This window comes from Mytilus galloprovincialis, chromosome 10 (assembly GCF_965363235.1).
Source record: "Mytilus galloprovincialis chromosome 10, xbMytGall1.hap1.1, whole genome shotgun sequence".
Lineage (NCBI taxonomy): Eukaryota > Metazoa > Mollusca > Bivalvia > Mytilida > Mytilidae > Mytilus > Mytilus galloprovincialis.
This window is the reverse complement of record NC_134847.1, coordinates 4,414,871-4,436,017: the sequence shown is the minus strand read 5'-3', so window position 1 is coordinate 4,436,017 and position 21,147 is coordinate 4,414,871. Positions and strand designations below refer to the sequence as shown.

The window sequence follows — 21,147 nt, the reverse complement described above, 5'->3', positions numbered from 1 at the left end:
AAAGTATACCGCTGATTAAAAGTCATAAATCAAGGAGGGCTTCAACTGGCCCCTGAATTTCTGCTAGGTGCAATGAAAATATGTTGATCCTGAGTTCATGGATTGTCTGTAATGACGATGTTTAGCGTTGACATAAATATGATTTCAGGCAAACAGATATGGCTGTAGTTAAATTTATTAAACTCTTTAAGAATTAAGACAATTCAAGTTCAATATTTTCAAGACACTGAATTTTATTTAGGCACTGGCTACGGTTACATGGAAATGTAACAATAATAAAATAATTATTGTTACATTGGAGACTAGGAATGCAGGGTTGGGTATGGAACCGGTTAATTACGAATGTTACAATAATATTTGTGTCAACAGTTACATTGTGTTATTGTTACAATATCCGCACTTGATACAGGTCTAAATTTGGATTGTAATTTAATATTTGACACATCATACTGTGGATTCCTTTATTTTCGTTGGGAACCAATTTTCGTGGCTTAAAGAAAACTTACACAGTTTGTGGATATTTAATTTCGTGGTTTTGCCGCAGTATGTATACAAGCATAAAGAAAACTTTGATATTCTTTGAACATTTAAATTTCGTGGTTAACCTGTACCCACGAATTCCATGAAAATTAGTATCCAAGGAATAATTATGAATCCACAGTGTTTCTGACACAGAACAACTGTAGTCAAAGAACTTGAATTGGTTATGTGATTTAAATTTATATTCTATTTTTTGCTTTTTTTTAACATCCCCCCCTTTCGAAAATGCTACTAGGCCAATTGTTGTCCATGTTCTTATCAGGGCTTGTTTTTTTTAAAACAGTAACTTCTAGAAATAAATTGACAGCTAATAAACCTAAAGACAATACAACATTTCTTTATACATAATTTAAAACCAGTGCAAGGGAGGTAATTAAAAATGTGTTTGAATTACCTCCCTAACACTGCTTTAAAATTATGTTTTGAACTAAAGTAATTGTCCGTTAACCAGGACACCCTTGTTTTTTTCCCCTTTTTTGCGCCTTATTCCTAAACGGTTTAAGCCATCACTCACCAAAGCCACTTCTAACCATCCATTTGTGGTATGATATTATTTCAGAGAGATCCATACACCATTCAACAAGTTATTGTCTGGAAACTAGAAAAATGCTTATATGGGCCCCTTGTTGGTCCCTAATTCCTAAACTGTTGGGAACATTACCCCCAAAATTAATCCAAACCTTTTTTTGTGGTTATAAACCTTGTGTTTATATTTCATTGATTTCTATTTACTTATATGAAGTTATTGTCCGGAAAAAACAAAATGTCTTCGGACAATGACGATGTCATACCAATATTCGACTGCAAAATTTTTTGCGGTCGTATAAAAATGGCAAAAATAAATGCATGCAATAATTTCTGAGTTAACAGGAAAAGGAAATGTGGGTATTGTTGTTTATTTCTGTGTCATGTGGTCGCTTGTGGAGAAAATTAATGTCTCATGACCAATCATATCACATCTTTCATATACAGTAACACAATGAAACATTAAACAACAATAACCAAAACACATCTAGAGAAAGAAATACATCTTCATCAATAAGCAGCCTGTCCAAAATGTCAAGTACTTTATCTTCCCTTTGGACCAGGTGAGCTAAAAAATAAACAGTGAAAATAAGTCTTAGAGACTTATTTTTTTGTGGATTCATAGATTTTAAAATAAAAAACAATACAAAACAGTTTTATTACAGAATTATAAAACAACAAATAATCCATCCACATGCAGACATCATAAATACTTCACACTATTTAGCAATAATTGAAATATGGATTTACTATACTATTAAATATAGACATCACAAATGTCCTTTGTCTTCCTCTTTTGGCCACCATTCTGGTGGCATAGCTTGCACATTATAAATTTGTCCATCTTTATTTGTTACTGAAATAGTTCCTTTGATTTCAGCCACTCTGAGTAAACCAAGTCCATGTTTTCCAGCACTATTACGGAATTTCCCTACTGACTTTCCCTTCTCATTTACAATGTTATCACCTGCTGACATACCAGTGGGTACACTGAAAATAAAGTGATTTTTTTATAGTTAACTCCATAGATAAATTGACTAATGCTTTTTTCACTTTTATTTTATACCCTTGTGAATTTTTTTTTACAACTTTTACATTTTTTTTGCCATGACTTTTTACAGAATTTACTAACTGATTGTTAACTGATTAAAGTTGTAGTAATTTATAGACTTTTCTTAAACCGAGTTTAACTGTGGGTATTGTTGTGTGTTTGTTTTTTCTACATTGGCTAGAGGTATAGGGGGAGGGTTGAGATTTCAAAAAACATGTTTAACCCTGTCGCATTTTTGTGCATGTCACAAGTCAGGAGCCTCTAGCCTTAGTTATTCTTGTATGATTTTAATTTTAGTTTTTTGTGTATATGAGTTAAGTATAATGTTCATTATCACTGAACTAGTATACATATTTGTTAAGGGGCCAGCTGAATGACTCCTCCGGGTTCATGATTTACTCGCTGCATTGAAGACCTATTGGTGACCTTCAGCTGTTGTCTGTTCTATGGTTGAGCTGCTGTCTCTTTGACAGATTCCCCATTTCCATTCTCAATTTTATAATATAGTCAGTATGGGTTTTTCTCAACTTACATTTCAAATTTTAATGGCATTAGACGTTTCCTTGTTACCCCTGTATGAAATGTACGTGCTGTAAGTTCTTGACCAATATAACAGCCTTTATGGAAACAAACTGAAAAAAACAAGTTTTACACTGCATTTAAAAATTCCATTGATCATTCAATATCTGATTACAGATCAAGATTTCTGGTAAGATTAAGTGATCTATATTTTTTGTTGTTTTATAATGCTACATTACATTAAATGATTGTTGAATTTCATTTTTCTACGTACATATATGGGTATTCAAATGTTCATACAGATAATAAGTTTCCATTGCAAATTCTAAAATATTTTTGAGAAGCTGTTCTTGCAATCTGTTACCTTGTTAGTTAAACAAATAATTTCATGCTTCATTGACTTTTAAAAAAAATATTTTATGTATAAAGTGAAACTGCGATGGGAGAGTTGTTTTATTGGCACTTGTATCTTCTTATATCTATAAACAATACCTAAAACACACCAAATGTTTGACCCTTATCAATAATAATTTCAGTAGTAAAGATTCTTTGATGTCTACAAAAAGATACAACTTTGTGTTAGACAAAATTATTGAAGTATGGAGTAAATTTCAAGATGAATCCAATTTACCACATAAACATTAAATTTCACTTTGTTTACTAAAATTATGTCCATTAATCACTAGCTTATATAAATTTAAAATCACAAAATTTAACCTCCATTTAGATAAACTAAATTACTCTCTAATGGAAAACAGTTGCCAGGAGGTAGATCAATGATGCCCTCACTCAACCCAAGCATGTATCGTCTCTCATGGTACTCCTCTTCTGTGGAGGAGGCTAGTTCTGATCCTTGATGGACACCTACAAATATAGACTAGGGGAGTTAACTCTGATTCTTGATGAGGAAACAGACAAGGGAAGTAACACTGATCCTTGATGGACACCTACAAATAGAGACCAGGGGACTTAACTCTGATCCTTGATAAGGAAACAGTCAAGGGAAGTAACTCTGATCCTTGATGGACACCTACAAATATAGACTAGGGGAGTTAACTCTGATTCTTGATGAGGAAACAGACAAGGGAAGTAACACTGATCCTTAATGGACACCTACAAATAGAGACTAGGAGTGTTAACTCTGATCCTTGATAGACACCTACAAATATAGACTAGGGGAGTTAACTCTGATTCTTGATGAGGAAACAGACAAGGGAAGTAACTCTGATCCTTGATGGACACCTACAAATATAGACCAGGGGACTTAACTCTGATCCTTAATGGACACCTACAAATAGAGACCAGGGGAGTTAACTCTGATTCTTGATGAGGAAACAGTCAAGGGAAGTAACTCTGATCCTTGATGGACACCTACAAATAGAGACTAGGGGAGTTAACTCTGATCCTTGATAAGGAAATAGACAAGGGAAGTAACACTGATCCTTGATGGACACCTACAAATTTAGACTAGGGGAGTTAACTCTGACCCTTGATAAGGAAACAGACAAGGGAAGTAACACTGATCCTTGATGGACACCTACAAATATAGACTAGGGGAGTTAACTCTGATTCTTGATGAGGAAACAGACAAGGGAAGTAACTCTGATCCTTGATTGACACCTACAAATATAGACTAGGGGAGTTAACTCTGATCCTTGATAAGGAAACAGACAAGGGAAGTAACACTGATCCTTGATGGACACCTACAAATATAGACTAGGGGAGTTAACTCTGATTCTTGATGAGGAAACAGACAAGGGAAGTAACTCTGATCATTGATGGACACCTACAAATATAGACCAGGGGAGTTAACTCTGATCCTTGATAAGGAAACAGTCAAGGGAAGTAACTCTGATCCTTGATGGACACCTACAAATATAGACTAGGGGACTTAACTCTGATTCTTGATGAGGAAACAGACAAGGGAAGTAACTCTGATCCTTGATGGACACCTACAAATAGAGACTAGGAGTGTTAACTCTGATCCTTGATAGACACCTACAAATATAGACCAGGGGAGTTAACTCTGATTCTTGATAAGGAAACAGTCAAGGGAAGTAACTCTGATCCTTGATAGACACCTACAAATATAGACCAGGGGAGTTAACTCTGATTCTTGATGAGGAAACAGACAAGGGAAGTAACTCTGATCCTTGATGGACACCTACAAATATAGACTAGGGGACTTAACTCTGATTCTTGATGAGGAAACAGTCAAGGGAAGTAACACTGATCCTTAATGGACACCTACAAATAGAGACTAGGAGTGTTAACTCTGATCCTTGATGGACACCTACAAATATAGACCAGGGGAGTTAACTCTGATTCTTGATAAGGAAACAGTCAAGGGAAGTAACTCTGATCCTTGATAGACACCTACAAATATAGACCAGGGGAGTTAACTCTGATTCTTGATGAGGAAACAGACAAGGGAAGTAACTCTGATCCTTGATGGACACCTACAAATATAGACTAGGGGAGTTAACTCTGATTCTTGATGAGGAAACAGACAAGGGAAGTAACTCTGATCCTTGATGGACACCTACAAATATAGACTAGGGGACTTAACTCTGATTCTTGATGAGGAAACAGACAAGGGAAGTAACTCTGATCATTGATGGACACCTACAAATAGAGACCAGGGGAGTTAACTCCGATCCTTGATAAGGAAACAGACAAGGGAAGTAACACTGATCCTTGATGGACACCTACAAATATAGACTAGGGGAGTTAACTCCGATCCTTGATAAGGAAACAGACAAGGGAAGTAACACTGATCCTTGATGGACACCTACAAATATAGACTAGGGGAGTTAACTCTGATCCTTGATAAGGAAACAGACAAGGGAAGTAACACTGATCCTTGATAGACACCTAAAAATAGAGACCAGGGGACTTAACTCTGATCCTTGATAGACACCTACAAATAGAGACCAGGGGAGTTAACTCTGATTCTTGATGAGGAAACAGACAAGGGAAGTAACACTGATCCTTGATAGACACCTAAAAATAGAGACCAGGGGACTTAACTCTGATCCTTGATAGACACCTACAAATAGAGACCAGGGGACTTAACTCTGATCCTTGATAGACACCTACAAATAGAGACCAGGGGACTTAACTCTGATCCTTGATAAGGAAACAGTCAAGGGAAGTAACACTGATCCTTGATAGACACCTACAAATAGAGATCAGAGGACTTAACTCTGATTCTTGATGATCAGCCAAAATATTAATATTTTGTAGAAGTACAAGCGTCTTTAGGAAGAACAAATATTTTGACAGCAGACAAGTTTGGTTGTGGCAAACTTAAGTAAGTGAATAGAATCCAAATATTTCAGAGTTTTTTCATTTGTAAAGGGGCATAACTCTAGAACAGTAAAAGTGACATCACCAAAATTCAAACTTGATCCGTGTTTCGTGGTTATAAGCATTGTGTATAAGTTTCTTAACATTTGGTTGAGGCAAACTAAAGTTAAATAACGGAAACAAAAAAATTCAGCAATTTTTTTCATTTTAAAGGGACATAACTCTAAAACGGTATAAGTGACACCTAAAAAGTTTGAATTTGATTTGTGTTTTGTTGTAATAAGCATTATGTATTAGTTTCAAAACGTTTGATTGAGGCAAACTAAAGTTGGAGAAAGGAAACCAATTTTTGAATGTACGGGACATACGACAAGGGTATAACTTACTGCCCCCTCTGCTACAGGGAAGGCATAAAAAAGTACAAAAACAACATACATTTCATGACATTGTCTTCACTCGGTGCAACAATTCTCCTTCCAAAAGTACTGATTCTTGGATCTTCAGACGAAAGATAAAGAGATTTATGTTCCAATGAAAGGCCTGTTTCACATGATTCATCAACAGGGGGTAGTGCTGAAAAAACCTGGAGGTCATCACTTATATCAGAAATATTCACCTGTAAATAAAGAATATACATGTATGTAAATTACAATTTGCATACAACAACTTTTTTAGGAGTACAGTACACAGTGAAAAGTCTTGCTGTCTGCCGTTGACTTAATCATTGTGAAACAGGGTCATAGTTTCGTTGTGGCTAACACTCTGGAATATGACCCTATCTTATTGATCTCATATATATGTCAAATACATTGAGACATTTAAGGATGAATAAACAACAAACAGTAATACTCACTTACAAAATTCTCCACCTACAGTAATTTTATAAAGATATAAAAAAGATAGGTATTCCGGTAAATGACAATAAAAGCAAACGATGTGAATGTGAACAAGTATTGGTATTGGTCACCATATCTCCCTCAACAATGAGCAATACCCATACTGTAAAGACTGTTATATAAGTACATGTACAGGTAACTAAAATACACGAATGGAATTCAGTTCTCAATAGTGGTTACAGCTGTTTGTAACCTTACAACAAAAATGTGTCCAAACTATTTATGTCTAGTGGCATGTACATGCTATTAGGACAAGAACAAATTAGTTAATATGTATATGGACTATGCTTTGTACTGGACACACACTAAGTAAAAGATTTTAGCTGAGCTAATTCACATGCCTTGGCTGGGTTTGGCAGAACTTTTGGGAATTTTTGTCCTCAGTGCTCTTCAGCTTCGTACTTAATTTGGCCTTTTTAACTTTTTTGGATTCAAGCATCACTGGTGAGTCTTTTGTGGACGTGACGTGTGTCTGCGGTATATAAAAAAATTTAGTCCTGGTATCTATGATGAGTTTATTCACAAAGGAGAGGCCAAAGATACCTAAGGGATTATTATTCAAATTATTAAAACAAACTGACAATACCTCGGCAAAAAATGAAAACATGAAGACAAATAATAATACACAAGGTAGGACATGCCACTCAACTAACAGAACTCTGGATCAGAAATACACAAGGTAGGACATGCCACTCAACTAACAGAACTCTGGATCAGGAATACACAAGGTAGGACATGCCACTCAACTAACAGAACTCTGGATCAGAAATACACAAGGTAGGACATGCCACTCAACTAACAGAACTCTGGATCAGAAATACACAAGGTAGGACATGCCACTCAACTAACAGAACTCTGGATCAGAAATACACAAGGTAGGACATGCCACTCAACTAACAGATCTCTGGATCAGAAATACACAAGGTAGGACATGCCACTCAATTAACAGAACTCTGGATTAGAAATACACAAGGTAGGACATGCCACTCAACTAACAGAACTCTGGATCAGAAATACACAAGGTAGGACATGCCACTCAATTAACAGAACTCTGGATCAGAAATACACAAGGTAGGACATGCCACTCAACTAACAGAACTCTGGATCAGAAATACACAAGGTAGAACATGCCACTCAATTAACAAAACTCTGGATCAGAAATACACAAGGTAGGACATGCCACTCAATTAACAGAACTCTGGATCAGAAATACACAAGGTAGGACATGCCACTCAACTAACAGAACTCTGGATCAGAAATACACAAGGTAGGACATGCCACTCAACTAACAGAACTCTGGATCAGAAATACACAAGGTAGGACATGCCACTCAACTAACAGAACTCTGGATCAGAAATACACAAGGTAGGACATGCCACTCAACTAACAGAACTCTGGATCAGAAATACACAAGGTAGGACATGCCACTCAACTAACAGAACTCTGGATCAGAAATACACAAGGTAGGACATGCCACTCAACTAACAGAACTCTGGATCAGAAATACACAAGGTAGGACATGCCACTCAACTAACAGAACTCTGGATCAGAAATACACAAGGTAGGACATGCCACTCAACTAACAGAACTCTAGATCAGAAATACACAAGGTAGGACATGCCACTCAACTAACAGAACTCTGGATCAGAAATACACAAGGTAGGACATGCCACTCAACTAACAGAACTCTGGATCAGAAATACACAAGGTAGGACATCAGTGTTCTCCCCAGAAATTTTTGATAGCATCATATTTGGTGTAAAAAATAAATTGTATTTTTTCAATGCAATTAGTAGCGTCGTGGTAATGCTCTATTTCCTTTATGTTACATACGTTATTGTTTATTACAAAATGTATCATATTGTTTGTCTGCTATAGGCCATGTAGGCCCTTATTTGGTGAATAAAATATTCTATTCCACCCTATTCTTTGTGTCTATAATGTTGAATTCATAACTGAGAATACAATTAAACTAAAACCATGATAACAGTATTTTCAGTTTATGTTTTCTATATTCATGATATTCATTTATAGTTCCAGAATTATTTTTTTCCTCTTGGGCCAAATAAAAATATATGTGTATAGATACAATTGCACTAAATATGTAGGAAAAAATACTGGTTCTTATAATAAAAAAAAAAGGAAGAGAAAGTATCATTTAGCAATAAAATTTAAATTAAAAAACTTTTTTTTTATCAAAATGTTTAACAAAGTTATCTAATAAATAGTCTGTTAATGCTTAGTTTTCTGTTATTGTTGTAAAATGCGGATTTTTGTCATATCTGGTCCGATTCTGATCAGTAGTTTACACTTAAATATTAAATGGCCGCCGAAAGCAATGAAAAATACGAAAATAAAATAATGTTTGACAAGAGATTGGGAATAAATATGGCGTTTTTAATGCATTAAATGGATGAAACATAAACTTAAGCCAATTATGATCACTTTCTAAAGAAAGTTCAAAACTAATATAGCTCAAAATCTAAATTTTCACTCTCGATTTACAACTAGTAATAGGAAGAGAAAGAAAGTAATACTAATATTTTGAAAGTCATAAAAAGATAAGACTCAATCTCTTTTTAAAAGAGAAAAAAATGTTTGTTTCTTTAAATTTTCATTTTGCAAACATATATTTTGATTTATTTTATGATTTTCTGATTTCATTTTCTCCTTGTCGAAATTTGCGATTGCATACCACGTGGTATTTATAATCATGTCACAAGTGACAGCTTGGGGTATTCGTATCCAACCAGTTATCAACCAAAGGGCAATTAGCACCTGTGTAATCTCTTTAAATTGCCTCTATTGTCTGACTTGAAGGGATTACAATTAACGGTGATATATTTTTTTATGATCATAAGCGGTAATTAGATGAAAGTTCACAATTTAGGACATGGTTTTGCCATACAGAAACGAGAAAAATTACATCCTGAAAATAATTATAGCGTCGCGGAAATTATTATAGCGTCACGGGAAGAAAATATAGCGTCACGGTACCGCGACGCTAAAACGGCCTGGGGAGAACACTGGACATGCCACTCAACTAACAGAACTCGGGATCAGAAATACACAAGGTAGGACATGCCACTCAACTAACAGAACTCTGGATCAGAAATACACAAGGTAGGACATGCCACTCAACTAACAGAACTCTGGATCAGAAATCAAGACAAATAATAATACACAAGGTAGGACATGCCACTCAACTAACAGATCTCTGGATCAGAAATCAAGATAAATAATAATACACAAGGTAGGAGGACATGCCACTCAAACTAACAGAACTCTGGATCAGAAATCACCCAATCAAAATACTTAATTTGGTGTTTCAAGGACAACTTTTGTAAAGATTAATGACCAAAAGAACGGAAATATTATTCTTACTCCAAGCCAACCAGCCTTTGTTCTTAATTCTAAATGCCATGTGCTTAATTGAAAAGGAGCAAATACAAATTTGCAAGGTCTTGGTTTAACCCAAGCAGGAATCAAACTCAATTTCTACAATTTCTCCAGTACTCTAGGCAAGCACTCTTCCATCAAATCACTAAGGTTATTAAATGAACTATCGCCAGTAATTTATCATATTAAACCCAAAGGATACCAGACCAATAGCATGGACTTAGGTTAGAATCATTCTACCTACCTTTTTCCTGATCTTGTATCTTTTTAATGTTTTTATGAGATCTGTTGTTATTCGTCTATCATGTTCTACTATTACACTTGGATTGTCTTCTAAAACTTTATGGTATAAAAGTAGATCATACATCACTCTTCCCTGTAAAAAAAGATAATACATTCTTGGCCTCATGTTCCTTATCAACTGGAAACCATTATTCTACAAATATTTTTGTTTTTGTGTATTATTGGGTTGTTGTTAAATCTATGTCTCTTTAAATGCATATTTGTTTTAAGTTAACTAATTGGGTTATCTCCCCTTCCATGTTATGAGAATTATAGATGGTGTTTGTTGACAGGAATTATTTGACACCATATGTACTGAAAGAAGTACAATATCTTCATGTCAAGGCACTGACACTCAAATCATGTGCTACCATTTCTCTTCAAATACATAATTTCATGCTTGCAACACATCTGAAGATTGACCAATCAGATAATTAGATTGTGTTTATCTATTTGAATATTAGAGTTGAAGCGGTGGCAAATCCTCGGGTTTTACCATATATAGGTACACAAACTTAAAACTCAATTTATTTTTTGTTGAATCATTACAATAAAATTTGAGATCGTTTTTCAAATCTCCTTATCATACTAGACATGTGTTTTAAAAATCTTTGTGATACCTTTTACCATTTGGTTTTAAATAGGAATTAAAAATTGTATTTTCCCATAGAGTTTGAGGTAAAATCCCGAGAATTTCACCTCCTAGAAATTTCAAGTGCCAGGATGTTAAAATATGTATAAATCCTTATATTTCATGTTTACTCCGATATGACTCAAATAATATACTTTGATTTTTTTCAATAAGTAGAGCTGACCCTTACCATGTTCTTTTTATATACCAAACCATAACTGTTACCTGAACATTAAGGAGCATAGCATGCAATGAGGTACATTCAGGACCCAGTACTGTGACATCATTTGTGACAAGGCCTTGGAGGAAAGGGTTGACATCTGTCCCAGAAAGCTGGATCAGCCCACGACTTTTGAGAGCATGTAAGGTCCAGGAGCTAGATGAAATATTTCTTCTGCAGACAATAATACTGTGAGACACATGTAGACGTGATGAGATGTGTTGTAAAGTTTTCAGAAGGATCTTCATGTTAGCAGTAACACATCAGAATCATTATAATAATCTGATAATCTGCAAGTAATAATGTTTCTGAATTAATAAGTGTATATGATGTAAATGTATAAACTGTAAAACATCTAAAATGTTGGGTTTTTTTACTTTTATTTTGATATCAAATCAATCCATTACACAGACACTAAAAGCACGAAACCAAATGGAAGATATATATTATTATGGACTCCTGACATCAAGTCAATATCCAAATTGGTTATTCCTGAGAGATTAACATGATTTTCTTAAAACTTATTTTAACATTTTTGATGATAACTTTTGATGTCAGACCATAATTGTAGTATTATACTGAACTAACTAAATATAAAGTAATGTTACTTAATTCATATTGTATTTTTTTGTGTTTTTTTAATATTTTTATTTAAGAATTAAATGCTTCTTTTGTAAATTCATTAGTGTGTAAAATAGAGGTGAAAGATACCAGAGGGATAGTCAAACTCATAGATCGAAAATAAACTGACAATGGCTAACTAGAGGCTCTTAAGAGCCTGTGTCGCTCACCTTGGTCTATGTGCATATTCAACAAAAGACACAGATGTATTAATGAGAAAATTGTGTTTTGGTGATGGTGATGTGTTTGTAGATCTTACTTTACTGAACATTCTTGCTACTTCTTCATCTTTAATGAACTTGGCCCATTAGTTACAGAGGAAAATATTTTGTTAAAAATTTACAAAATTTATGAAAATTGTTAAAAATTGACTGTAGAGGGCTGTAACTCCTTAAGGGGTCAACTGATCATTTTTGTCATGTTTGATTTATTTGTAGATCTTACTTTGCTGAACATTATTGCTGTTTACAGTTTATCTCTATCTACAATAATATTCAAGATAATAACTAAAAACGGCAACATTTCTTTAAAAATTACAAATTCAGGGGCAGTAACCCAACAACCAGTTGTCTGATTCATCTGAAAATTCAGGTCAGATAGATTTTAATATCATCAACAATTTAACCTCTTGTCAGATTTGCTCTAAATGCTTCGGTTTCAGAGTTATAAGCCAAAATCTACATTTTACCCCCTATGTTCTATTTTTAACCATGACGGCCATCTTGGTTGGTTGGAGGGTCATGCCACACATTTTTTAAACTAGATACCCCAATGATGATTGAGTCCAAGTATGGTTAAATTTGGCCCAGTAGTATCAGAGGAGAAGATTTTTGTAAAAGATTACAAAAATTTACGAAAAACTGGTAAAAAATGACTATAAAGGTTTATAACTCCTTAACAGGTCAACTGACCATTTTGGTCACGTTGATTTATTTGTAGATCTTACTTTGCTGATCATTATTGCTGTTTACAGTTTATCTCTATCTATAATAATATTCAAGATATTAACCAAAAACTGCAAAATTTCTTTAAAATTGACAATTCAGGGACAGCAACCCAACAACCGGTTGTCCAATTTGTCTGAAAATTTCAGGGCAGCTAGATCTTGACTTGATAAACAAATCAACCCAGTCAGATTTGCTCTAAATGCTTTGGTTTCAGAGTAATAAGTCAAAATCTACATTTTACGCCTATATTCTATTTTTAGCCATGGCGGCCATCTTGGTTGGTTGGCCAGGTCACGCCACACATTTTTTAAACTAGATACCCAAATGATGATTGTGGCTAAGTTTGATTAAATTTGGCCCAGTAGTTTCAGAGGAGAAGATTTTTGTAAAAGTTAACGACGACGGACAACGACGACGACGGACACCAAGTGATGAGAAAAGCTCTCTTCGCCTTTTAGGCCAGGTGAGCTAAAAATGAACAATGACAAACAGACAAATAATAGTACATTGTACACATGACACAACATAGAATATCTAAAGACTAAGCAACATGAAGTTATGAACCCCACCTAAAACTGGGGGTGATCTCAGGTGCTCCGAAAGAGTAAGAAGATCCTGCTCCATATGTGACACCCGTTGTGTTGTCCTTGGGATATTAATTTGTCCTTGAAATTGTGGTGCCCATTTAATAGGGCTGCAATAACCATGATAACCTTGAATAAATTTCTTTTGTGAAACAGTTCTTATTGTTCAAATATGTCCATTCTAAGAATCACAGCATCCAAATTATGTATGGCATTATGTATTTTTTTTTTTTCAATTACATAATCTCAAGGTCCATTAACAATATTGACCTAATTACAAAATTTTATGTAGACGTAGAAGAGGGAAGAAAGATACCAGAGGGATAGTCAAACTCATAGATTGAAAACAAACTGACAACGCCATGGCATGGTGTTGTCAGTTTGTTTTCAATCTATGAGTTTGAGATGATGGCTCAAAATAAAAAGACAAACAGACAAATAATAGTACAGAAGACAAAAGTTAAACATTGAAAACTAAAGACTAGGCAACATGAACCCCACCAAAAACTGGGGGGATCACAGTTGCTCCAGAAGGATAAGCAGATCCTGCTCCACATGTAGCACCCATCATGTTGCTCATGTTATTACAAATCTGGTAAAAAGTCTAATGGGTAGGTCAAAATCGTGAAAAGGGAAGGGTATTGTAATTATGACATAAGGAACATAATTGATATCACCTGTGAGTGGGGTCACCTTCTGTGTCAGTGCACAGTCGCTTGAAAGTGACTGTGGTCAGTGCAATTCCTTTATATGGGGACGAAGTCCCCAATAACAGAAGAAAAATCAATAAAAAAAAAAAAAAAATTTAATTTTCATTGTACTAATGAACTCAAAATCGTTCAATTTTTTTAATGTCATGTTTTGAATTCCTGCATCTGCACAGAAATCTACAATGTTCATCCTTTTTATGGTCTTGTTTGTATGAAACTTTGATTACATATATATTTATCAGTCTAGTATAAAATCGGAAGGAACGCAATACCAATTTCATTTTTAATAATTCCTTGATATGAAAAAACGTTACCTGATGATAGCGTTTCTTTGTTTACATTGCATATGATGTCATAACTGAAGTAAAGTCACAACTAAAATCCCTAACAATAAAACCAAAATCGGAAACTTTACAGTATTTCTGTTTCTTTTTTTAACAAATATTTAAGTTACAATTCAGTGTTCTCCCCAGAAATTTTGGATAGCATCACATTTTGCGTAAAAAAAATAAATGTATTTTTTTTAATGTCGTTTGTCGCATCGCGTTGATACTCTATTTCCTTTATATGTTTTAGTTTATATTGTTCAATTCATAACTGAGAATAGAATTAAACTATAACCACAAAAACAGTTGTTTCAGTTTATGTTTTCTTTATTCATATATTGTTACAGAATTATTTTTTTCCTCTTGTGCCAAATAAAAATAAATATGTGGTTTCAGTTACCCAACAATAAGTCAAATGAATGAATGGTTCATTATAGATCAACCTTTTTATATACAAAACTAAATATCTAGTACACAAAATTAACTATTTTTATATTATATCAAGTAAAGATAAAGTAGCAAAAGTAGCAAAAAAAAATCAATTTAAAAACTTTTTTTATCATGTTTATGAAATTCATTGTTTCATGGCACTCAATAAATTAGTCCCAGTTGTTTCTTATCTTTATATCAAAATGATATGTATTTTTAACAAAGTTATCTAACAAATAGTCTGTTAATGCGTAGTTTTCTCTCTTGGTATATTTTTTCTGTCTACTGTCCATCTGTTGTCATTATCATGAAAATGCAGATTTTTGTCATATCTGGTCCGGTTCCGATCCGCAGTTTACACAAAAATGTGCAATGGCGGCTGTAGAAAAATTTACGAAAATGAGTCAGAGAATAAACATTGTTTGACAAGAGATTGTGAATGAATAAGACGCTTTTAATGCATTAAATGGATTAAACATAGACTTAAGCCAATTATGATAACTTTTTAAAGAAGTATTAAACTTAGTTTAGCTCTAAACCAAAATTCTCGCTCTAGTATTACCGGAAGAGAAAGAAAGTAATTTAAGGAAAGATGCACAAATAAAGGACCTTTTTAAAAAAAAAAAAAAAAAATCGTTTCAATCTTTGAAATTTCGTATTACAAAACGTAGATTTTGAAATGTTTTGTGATTGCATTTTTCCGTGTCGAAATTGGTGATTGCAGACACGTGGTATTAGTCATGTCACAAGTGTCAGCTTGGCTTGGGATATTCGCATCCAAACAGTTATCACCCTGAGGGCAATTAACACCTAGCTATTTAATCTCTTAATTGCCTTTAGTGTCCCACTTAAAGGGATTACAATTAAAGGTGATATCATTTTTATGATCATACTCGATAATAGATGAAAGTTCAAAATTGAGGACAAGTAAAATAGCATCTTCAAAATAATTATAGCGTCGCGGAAATAATTATAGCATCGCAGGAATTATTATAGCATCACGGTGAAAAAATATAGTGTCGCGGTACCGCGACGCTAAAATGGCCTGGGGAGAACACTTTACATGTATAAAAAAATAATTCATACAGACTTCATTCCCATTTACAGGTAATGCCTGCCTCATATTATTTGGTATACATACATGACATATTGAAACTATACATTAGAAAAAAACCATTTTTTTCCTGACCTTTCTCTATATACGTTAGGAGTCGAGTGACAGTTACATTTGTAGGTACATGTAAATAACACTGTCACTGGGGTCACTACTGCCTGACAGCTTTGTTTATGGGATATAATTTGTCGAGCAAGCTGGGCCTTACATGAATTTTTAATAATCAAGAAATATTGTTACTCTATCTTCAGAACAGATGCACTTGTCAAATCTTTGAAAGCTCACTTTAAGCTAGACAGGTGAAGAAAACAGTGAAACTGAAAGTCAACTTTTCAATCATAGGACAGGGGAGATCACTCAAAATTGAAACATGCTAAAACGCGTCACAAAGTACCGAATCAGTTCCCGGAGAACCCATCAAAATTACAGACACAGTCATTCTGCCTATAGACATTTAGGAATACTTAGGGAATTAACCTTTTAGGGGGAGGGTATGTTTTTTTTAATAAAATAAAATCTAATCTGATCCCTAATTTGATGAAAAAAAATATTCTGGTCAAGTATATGGCAAAAAAATATTCTAAATGCAAATTCCCACTTAGTTATACGTCCTTGCTTATATAGTGTTAAATTTAAAAAAAAAATAGTATAATTGATTGCATTGAAAAACCAAATAAATTGGTTCGCGGGAACAGTATTTTATAACATGCTTCATGAAAAGGAAAGAAAAAAAAGAAAAAACTTGAACTGATCAATTAATTATGAGATACGGTCTGGAATCATTTCGAGCTTTTGAACAATGGACTTCATACAAGTATATCGACACATCACTTTTCTAATCTAAAATATAAAAAAGCAAAAAGAGAAAAAATATCAGCTGAAAAACAGTTGTTGCCAAAAATAGCTAATATACAACACCAGTGGCGGATCAAGCCATTTTAAAAAGGGGGGGGGGGTCCCAACTCAGAGTAAAAAGGGGGGGGTTCCAACTATATATTCCCATTCAAATGCATTGATCGGCCAAAAAAAGGGGGGAGTTCCAACCCCCCCCCCCCCCCCAACCCCTTGGATCCGCCACTGAAAACGTCAGTATTTTATGTATCAGTCTGAGGGTAGTTATGTCCAATGACACTGACGTTGCGCACGATATTGGTGTCACTTTGGAAATATGGGTTAGAAGGTCGGTTATTCAAATTCAAGCTCTTATCCGATACAACAAATATCCATGTTATGCATATCATTCGAAAGGAAATAAACCACAGAAATCAATAACATAGATGATTTTATGCTTTGTCTATTTTATAATGAAAAACTTTGCTCATTTCGATGCCTATAACGTCATTTCAAGGGTGTCCCGCTGTTACAATTTTGTTTTATGTGAGTCTTTAAAATCCCAGTGCGGATTCATTAGTAAGTAGAATGGTTAAAAATTTTGCAATTGTTTTGTTTACATTTAACTTTAAATGAAGTAACATACGTTTTTAACTTTAAGAGTAAGAAGATCGTCAAAAGAGTTTAAATAAAAAAGAGAAAAAATGTCCCAATTAGCTGCTCAACCCGTAATTTTTTTTTCTGTCTTCATTTTCATAAGATATAACGGACGAAAATGGATTTTAATAATATCAGAAAAATTATACATGTCCCAAAGAAGCTATCTGAAGTCATCATCAAGTAACTGCGGTCTTATTTTAAAAACATCGTAATTTTTCCCGTGTCCAATAAAATGTCCCGATGGACAAAATAACACAAAGAATAATTCAGAGGCGTTTTATCAAACGAAATTCTACTATATCCCAATTTTTTAACACCTGTTAACTGATATGAATGGAAAATACATTTAATTTCCTTTAAAATGATATGATATGTACTTTTGTTTGAGTTACAGTTAGAAAATCCGAAACGATCTAAGATGTCCAATGAAATGTCCCCGTAACCGTAATTTGACGTTCGCGTTATAATAACGTTAAACTGTATACGAATTTTCTTGCATATTTGGCATAACATAATTTCATGTTATGGTCTGATCTATATAAAATATTTTTATAAAGTTCTCGTTTAATATGCATTAAAATACAGATCTGCATTAATTCATGCATATAAGATGTCGAAATATTTAACTCGGATATTTCATAAAGACAAGGCCCCGGAGGTATAACAAAGAGATAACTTACTAATAACCACACTCCCACTTTATAAAAGCAAGATACATTGAAAAAGAAAATGCGATCAAAAGTGAGATCTTCTTAGTTATCCTCCTAAGCCAGATAGTATATGTAATTCCTAGCGTTGCTATTAAAAAATCGAAGCTATACACATGAATGAAAATTCTCACAAAAAATTTATGAGAAAAAGTACACCTTAGTCGTGAACATTTCAGTAAAACGTGCAATCATTTTTTTTGTCGCATCGACTCATTTAACAAAACGCTTTATCAGGGAAATACTTGTATGTCATAAACATTTCAGTATAGCTAACGATGATTTTTATGCCCCACCTACGATAGTAGAGGGGCATTATGTTTTCTGGTCTGTGCCTCCGTTCGTTCGTCCGTTCGTTCGTTCGTTCGTTCGTTCGTTCGTTTGTTCGTTCGTTCGTTCGTTCGTTCGTTCGTCCGTTCGTTCGTTCGTTCGTTCGTTCGTCCGTTCGTTCGTTCGTTCGTTCGTTCGTTCGTTCGTCCCGCTTCAGGTTAAAGTTTTTGGTCGAAGTAGTTTTTGATGAAGTTGAAGTCCAATCAATTTGAAACTTAGTACACATGTTCCCTATGATATGATCTTTCTAATTTTAATGTCAAATTAATGTATTGACCCCAATTTCATGGTCCACTGAACAAAGAAAAAGATAGTGTGAAGCTCAGGTTAAAGTTTTTGGTCAAGGTAGTTTTTGATGAAGTTGAAGTCCAATCAACTTGAAAATTAGTACACATGTTAACTATGATATGATCTTTCTAATTTTAATGCCAAATTAAAGTATTGACCCCAATTTCACGGTCCAGTGAACATGTAAAATGATAGTGCGAGTGGGGCATCCGTGTACTATGGACACATTCTTGTTTTATCTACTGTGAGTAGAACAATTCCTAGTCATCTACCTAGCAATATGTGTTTGAAAAATAAGGTTATTACATTTAGAAGTAGTGTGGCAGAATAAAGATTATTTTCTCGAATCTCCAACAGAATTGCCTGGTACATGAGCATGTGATGAAACTAGTATATTGAAATTGAAACTTTTCTTTTACCATAACTTGAGAAAGAACGAAAGAGAGAGAGTGAGAGAGTAGTTGTCCGACATATATGATGGATGGCACACAAACATGTAGCAGCTAGCTCCAAGGTATTAATTTACAGACAACTCATTCTAGAAAAAAAATCAACCAATCAATGCGGTGTAAAGTAGATCTTTTTTTCATCTTCGCAGAACGCCACAAAGCATAGCTTGAATTTTAATTTTTACATCGCAATGACCGTGAGGGCATTCCGATGTATTGTTGCCATAGAGATTTTACTTTCGTTTTGACTGGTAACCGATCGTATAAATACGCGGATATCATCGAGTGCAAAATAACATTTCTTATCGCTTGTTATAAATTCACTTCTTCAATGAATACTCATAAGAACAGAAATTTATAATACGAAAATATTATGTCGTTACAAATATTTATATGCATTAAAAAATGCAAACGTACAGAAAAATTGTATTAACGCATGCGGAAGAATATCACAAGAAAGTTTTTTTGGGGAAAATATGAATGTCTACTCAAATCCAATCTATTGGAAAAATCGAATTGTTATAGAAGAGTGTCCACCATGCACTTGTACTGCACTTTTATTAGAATCGTAGAATAGAATGATATAAAATTGGATGAAAATTATATATACATGTAACTGCTATATACAATTATTAATATAATATATAACAACAAACCAGAGTATACGTATTTGTATCACCACAATATAATAGATATTAAAGCAGTGAAATTGAATTCCTTGTCATTTATTCATCATCCACGCACGAACTTGTCTCAGAAAACATATATCTCTGTACATAAACCTCAGTTTTCCGGTATAGAAATGTGATTTTTTTTCGGAGACAAGTGCTTGTGACCATCCACAAGAACTTGCGGTCATCCGAGGTTCAGTACTTCAGTACTTTGATTATACTTTTAAAACAAAAATATTGAAACCGAAAACATAAAAATAATCAGATGAATGTCTAAGAAGATTTTGTGTAAACCGAATCGATACTCAGTTATATGTTGAAAATGGAAGCGCGGAACCAAAAATATTGTATAGTTTAAAAAATGCATGAAATGCATTCCTGACTGGTCCTGATTTAAAAAAAATAATCAATGAAAACGTTTTCTTTTTAAAAAAAAAATATAATTTAGACCCCGACCAACTTTAAATTATTGAAAGTTGGCAACGGCAGCATAAGAGTACGTATTTCTTTTTCGGTGCACATTTTATAAAGTTTTTTGTTAGAAATTTTTTAAATAATGACACAGTTAACATTTTCCATAAAATCGGGATTGATGTAACGATTGTGGACTTACTTATACGTTAAAATAAATAATATGAATTAAAATGTAATTATAAGTCACTGTTTAAGAAAAATTAAATAAAACCAAATTCTTGGACTTTTATATTAATGTTAGTATACAGTATAATAGTCCCAGGATTAAAGTGTTGATGAAATAAGATTACGAAAAGAAAAACAGCTTGCGATATATATACTACCTACATCTTTCACATAATCAAAGACAAATCAAGAGGCATTTGAATATTAATTGAGGGAGCGAAATTGCCAAATTGCAACAAACATATATAAACGTGTAATTGGGGGAAAGAGACAGAAACAAGAAACGAAATATTTAAAATTTCACTAGCAAAGATAGGAGACGTCTTCTGGCAGAGAGAGCATTGCTTAATTTTAAGAAACAGAAGAAACTGATTGTTGAAGGCCTATAGTTGTTAATTTCTTGGTCATTTTGATCTCTTGTGGAGAGTTGTCTCATTGGCAATCATACCACATCTTCTTTTTATATATT

At 33.9% G+C, this 21,147-nt stretch overlaps 1 protein-coding gene across 3 annotated transcripts; it reads right to left on the bottom strand.

Moving 5' to 3' along the window:
* Positions 1–1,704: 1,704 nt before the first annotated feature.
* LOC143049685 (iron-sulfur cluster assembly factor IBA57, mitochondrial-like) lies at positions 1,705–16,465 on the bottom strand. 3 transcript variants are annotated; one of them, XM_076223347.1, is made up of 7 exons: positions 16,389–16,465; positions 11,378–11,662; positions 10,484–10,615; positions 6,380–6,560; positions 3,353–3,499; positions 2,649–2,748; positions 1,705–2,055 (listed from the first exon to the last, which is right to left on the bottom strand). In XM_076223347.1, exons 2-7 carry the CDS (start codon positions 11,618–11,620, stop codon positions 1,836–1,838), a joined length of 1,023 nt encoding a protein of 340 aa, XP_076079462.1. In that variant the 5' UTR covers positions 11,621–11,662; positions 16,389–16,465; the 3' UTR covers positions 1,705–1,835. The 3 variants fall into 3 exon arrangements, with proteins under 3 accessions (XP_076079462.1, XP_076079465.1, XP_076079463.1); XM_076223350.1 differs by having other exon boundaries at positions 16,312–16,462; XM_076223348.1 differs by having other exon boundaries at positions 16,344–16,458.
* Positions 16,466–21,147: the final 4,682 nt, after the last annotated feature.

Excerpts from the sequence above, each read along its gene's own strand:
- LOC143049685 (XM_076223347.1), bottom strand. The coding sequence starts at position 11,620 with ATGAAGATCCTTCTGAAAACTTTACAACACATCTCATCACGTCTACAT. Across the intron at positions 10,616-11,377 it reads CTATGCTCCTTAATGTTCAG|GGAAGAGTGATGTATGATCT; the intron begins GTAACAGTTATG and ends CTTTTTTTACAG. Across the intron at positions 6,561-10,483 it reads GATACAAGATCAGGAAAAAG|GTGAATATTTCTGATATAAG; the intron begins GTAGGTAGAATG and ends CTTTATTTACAG.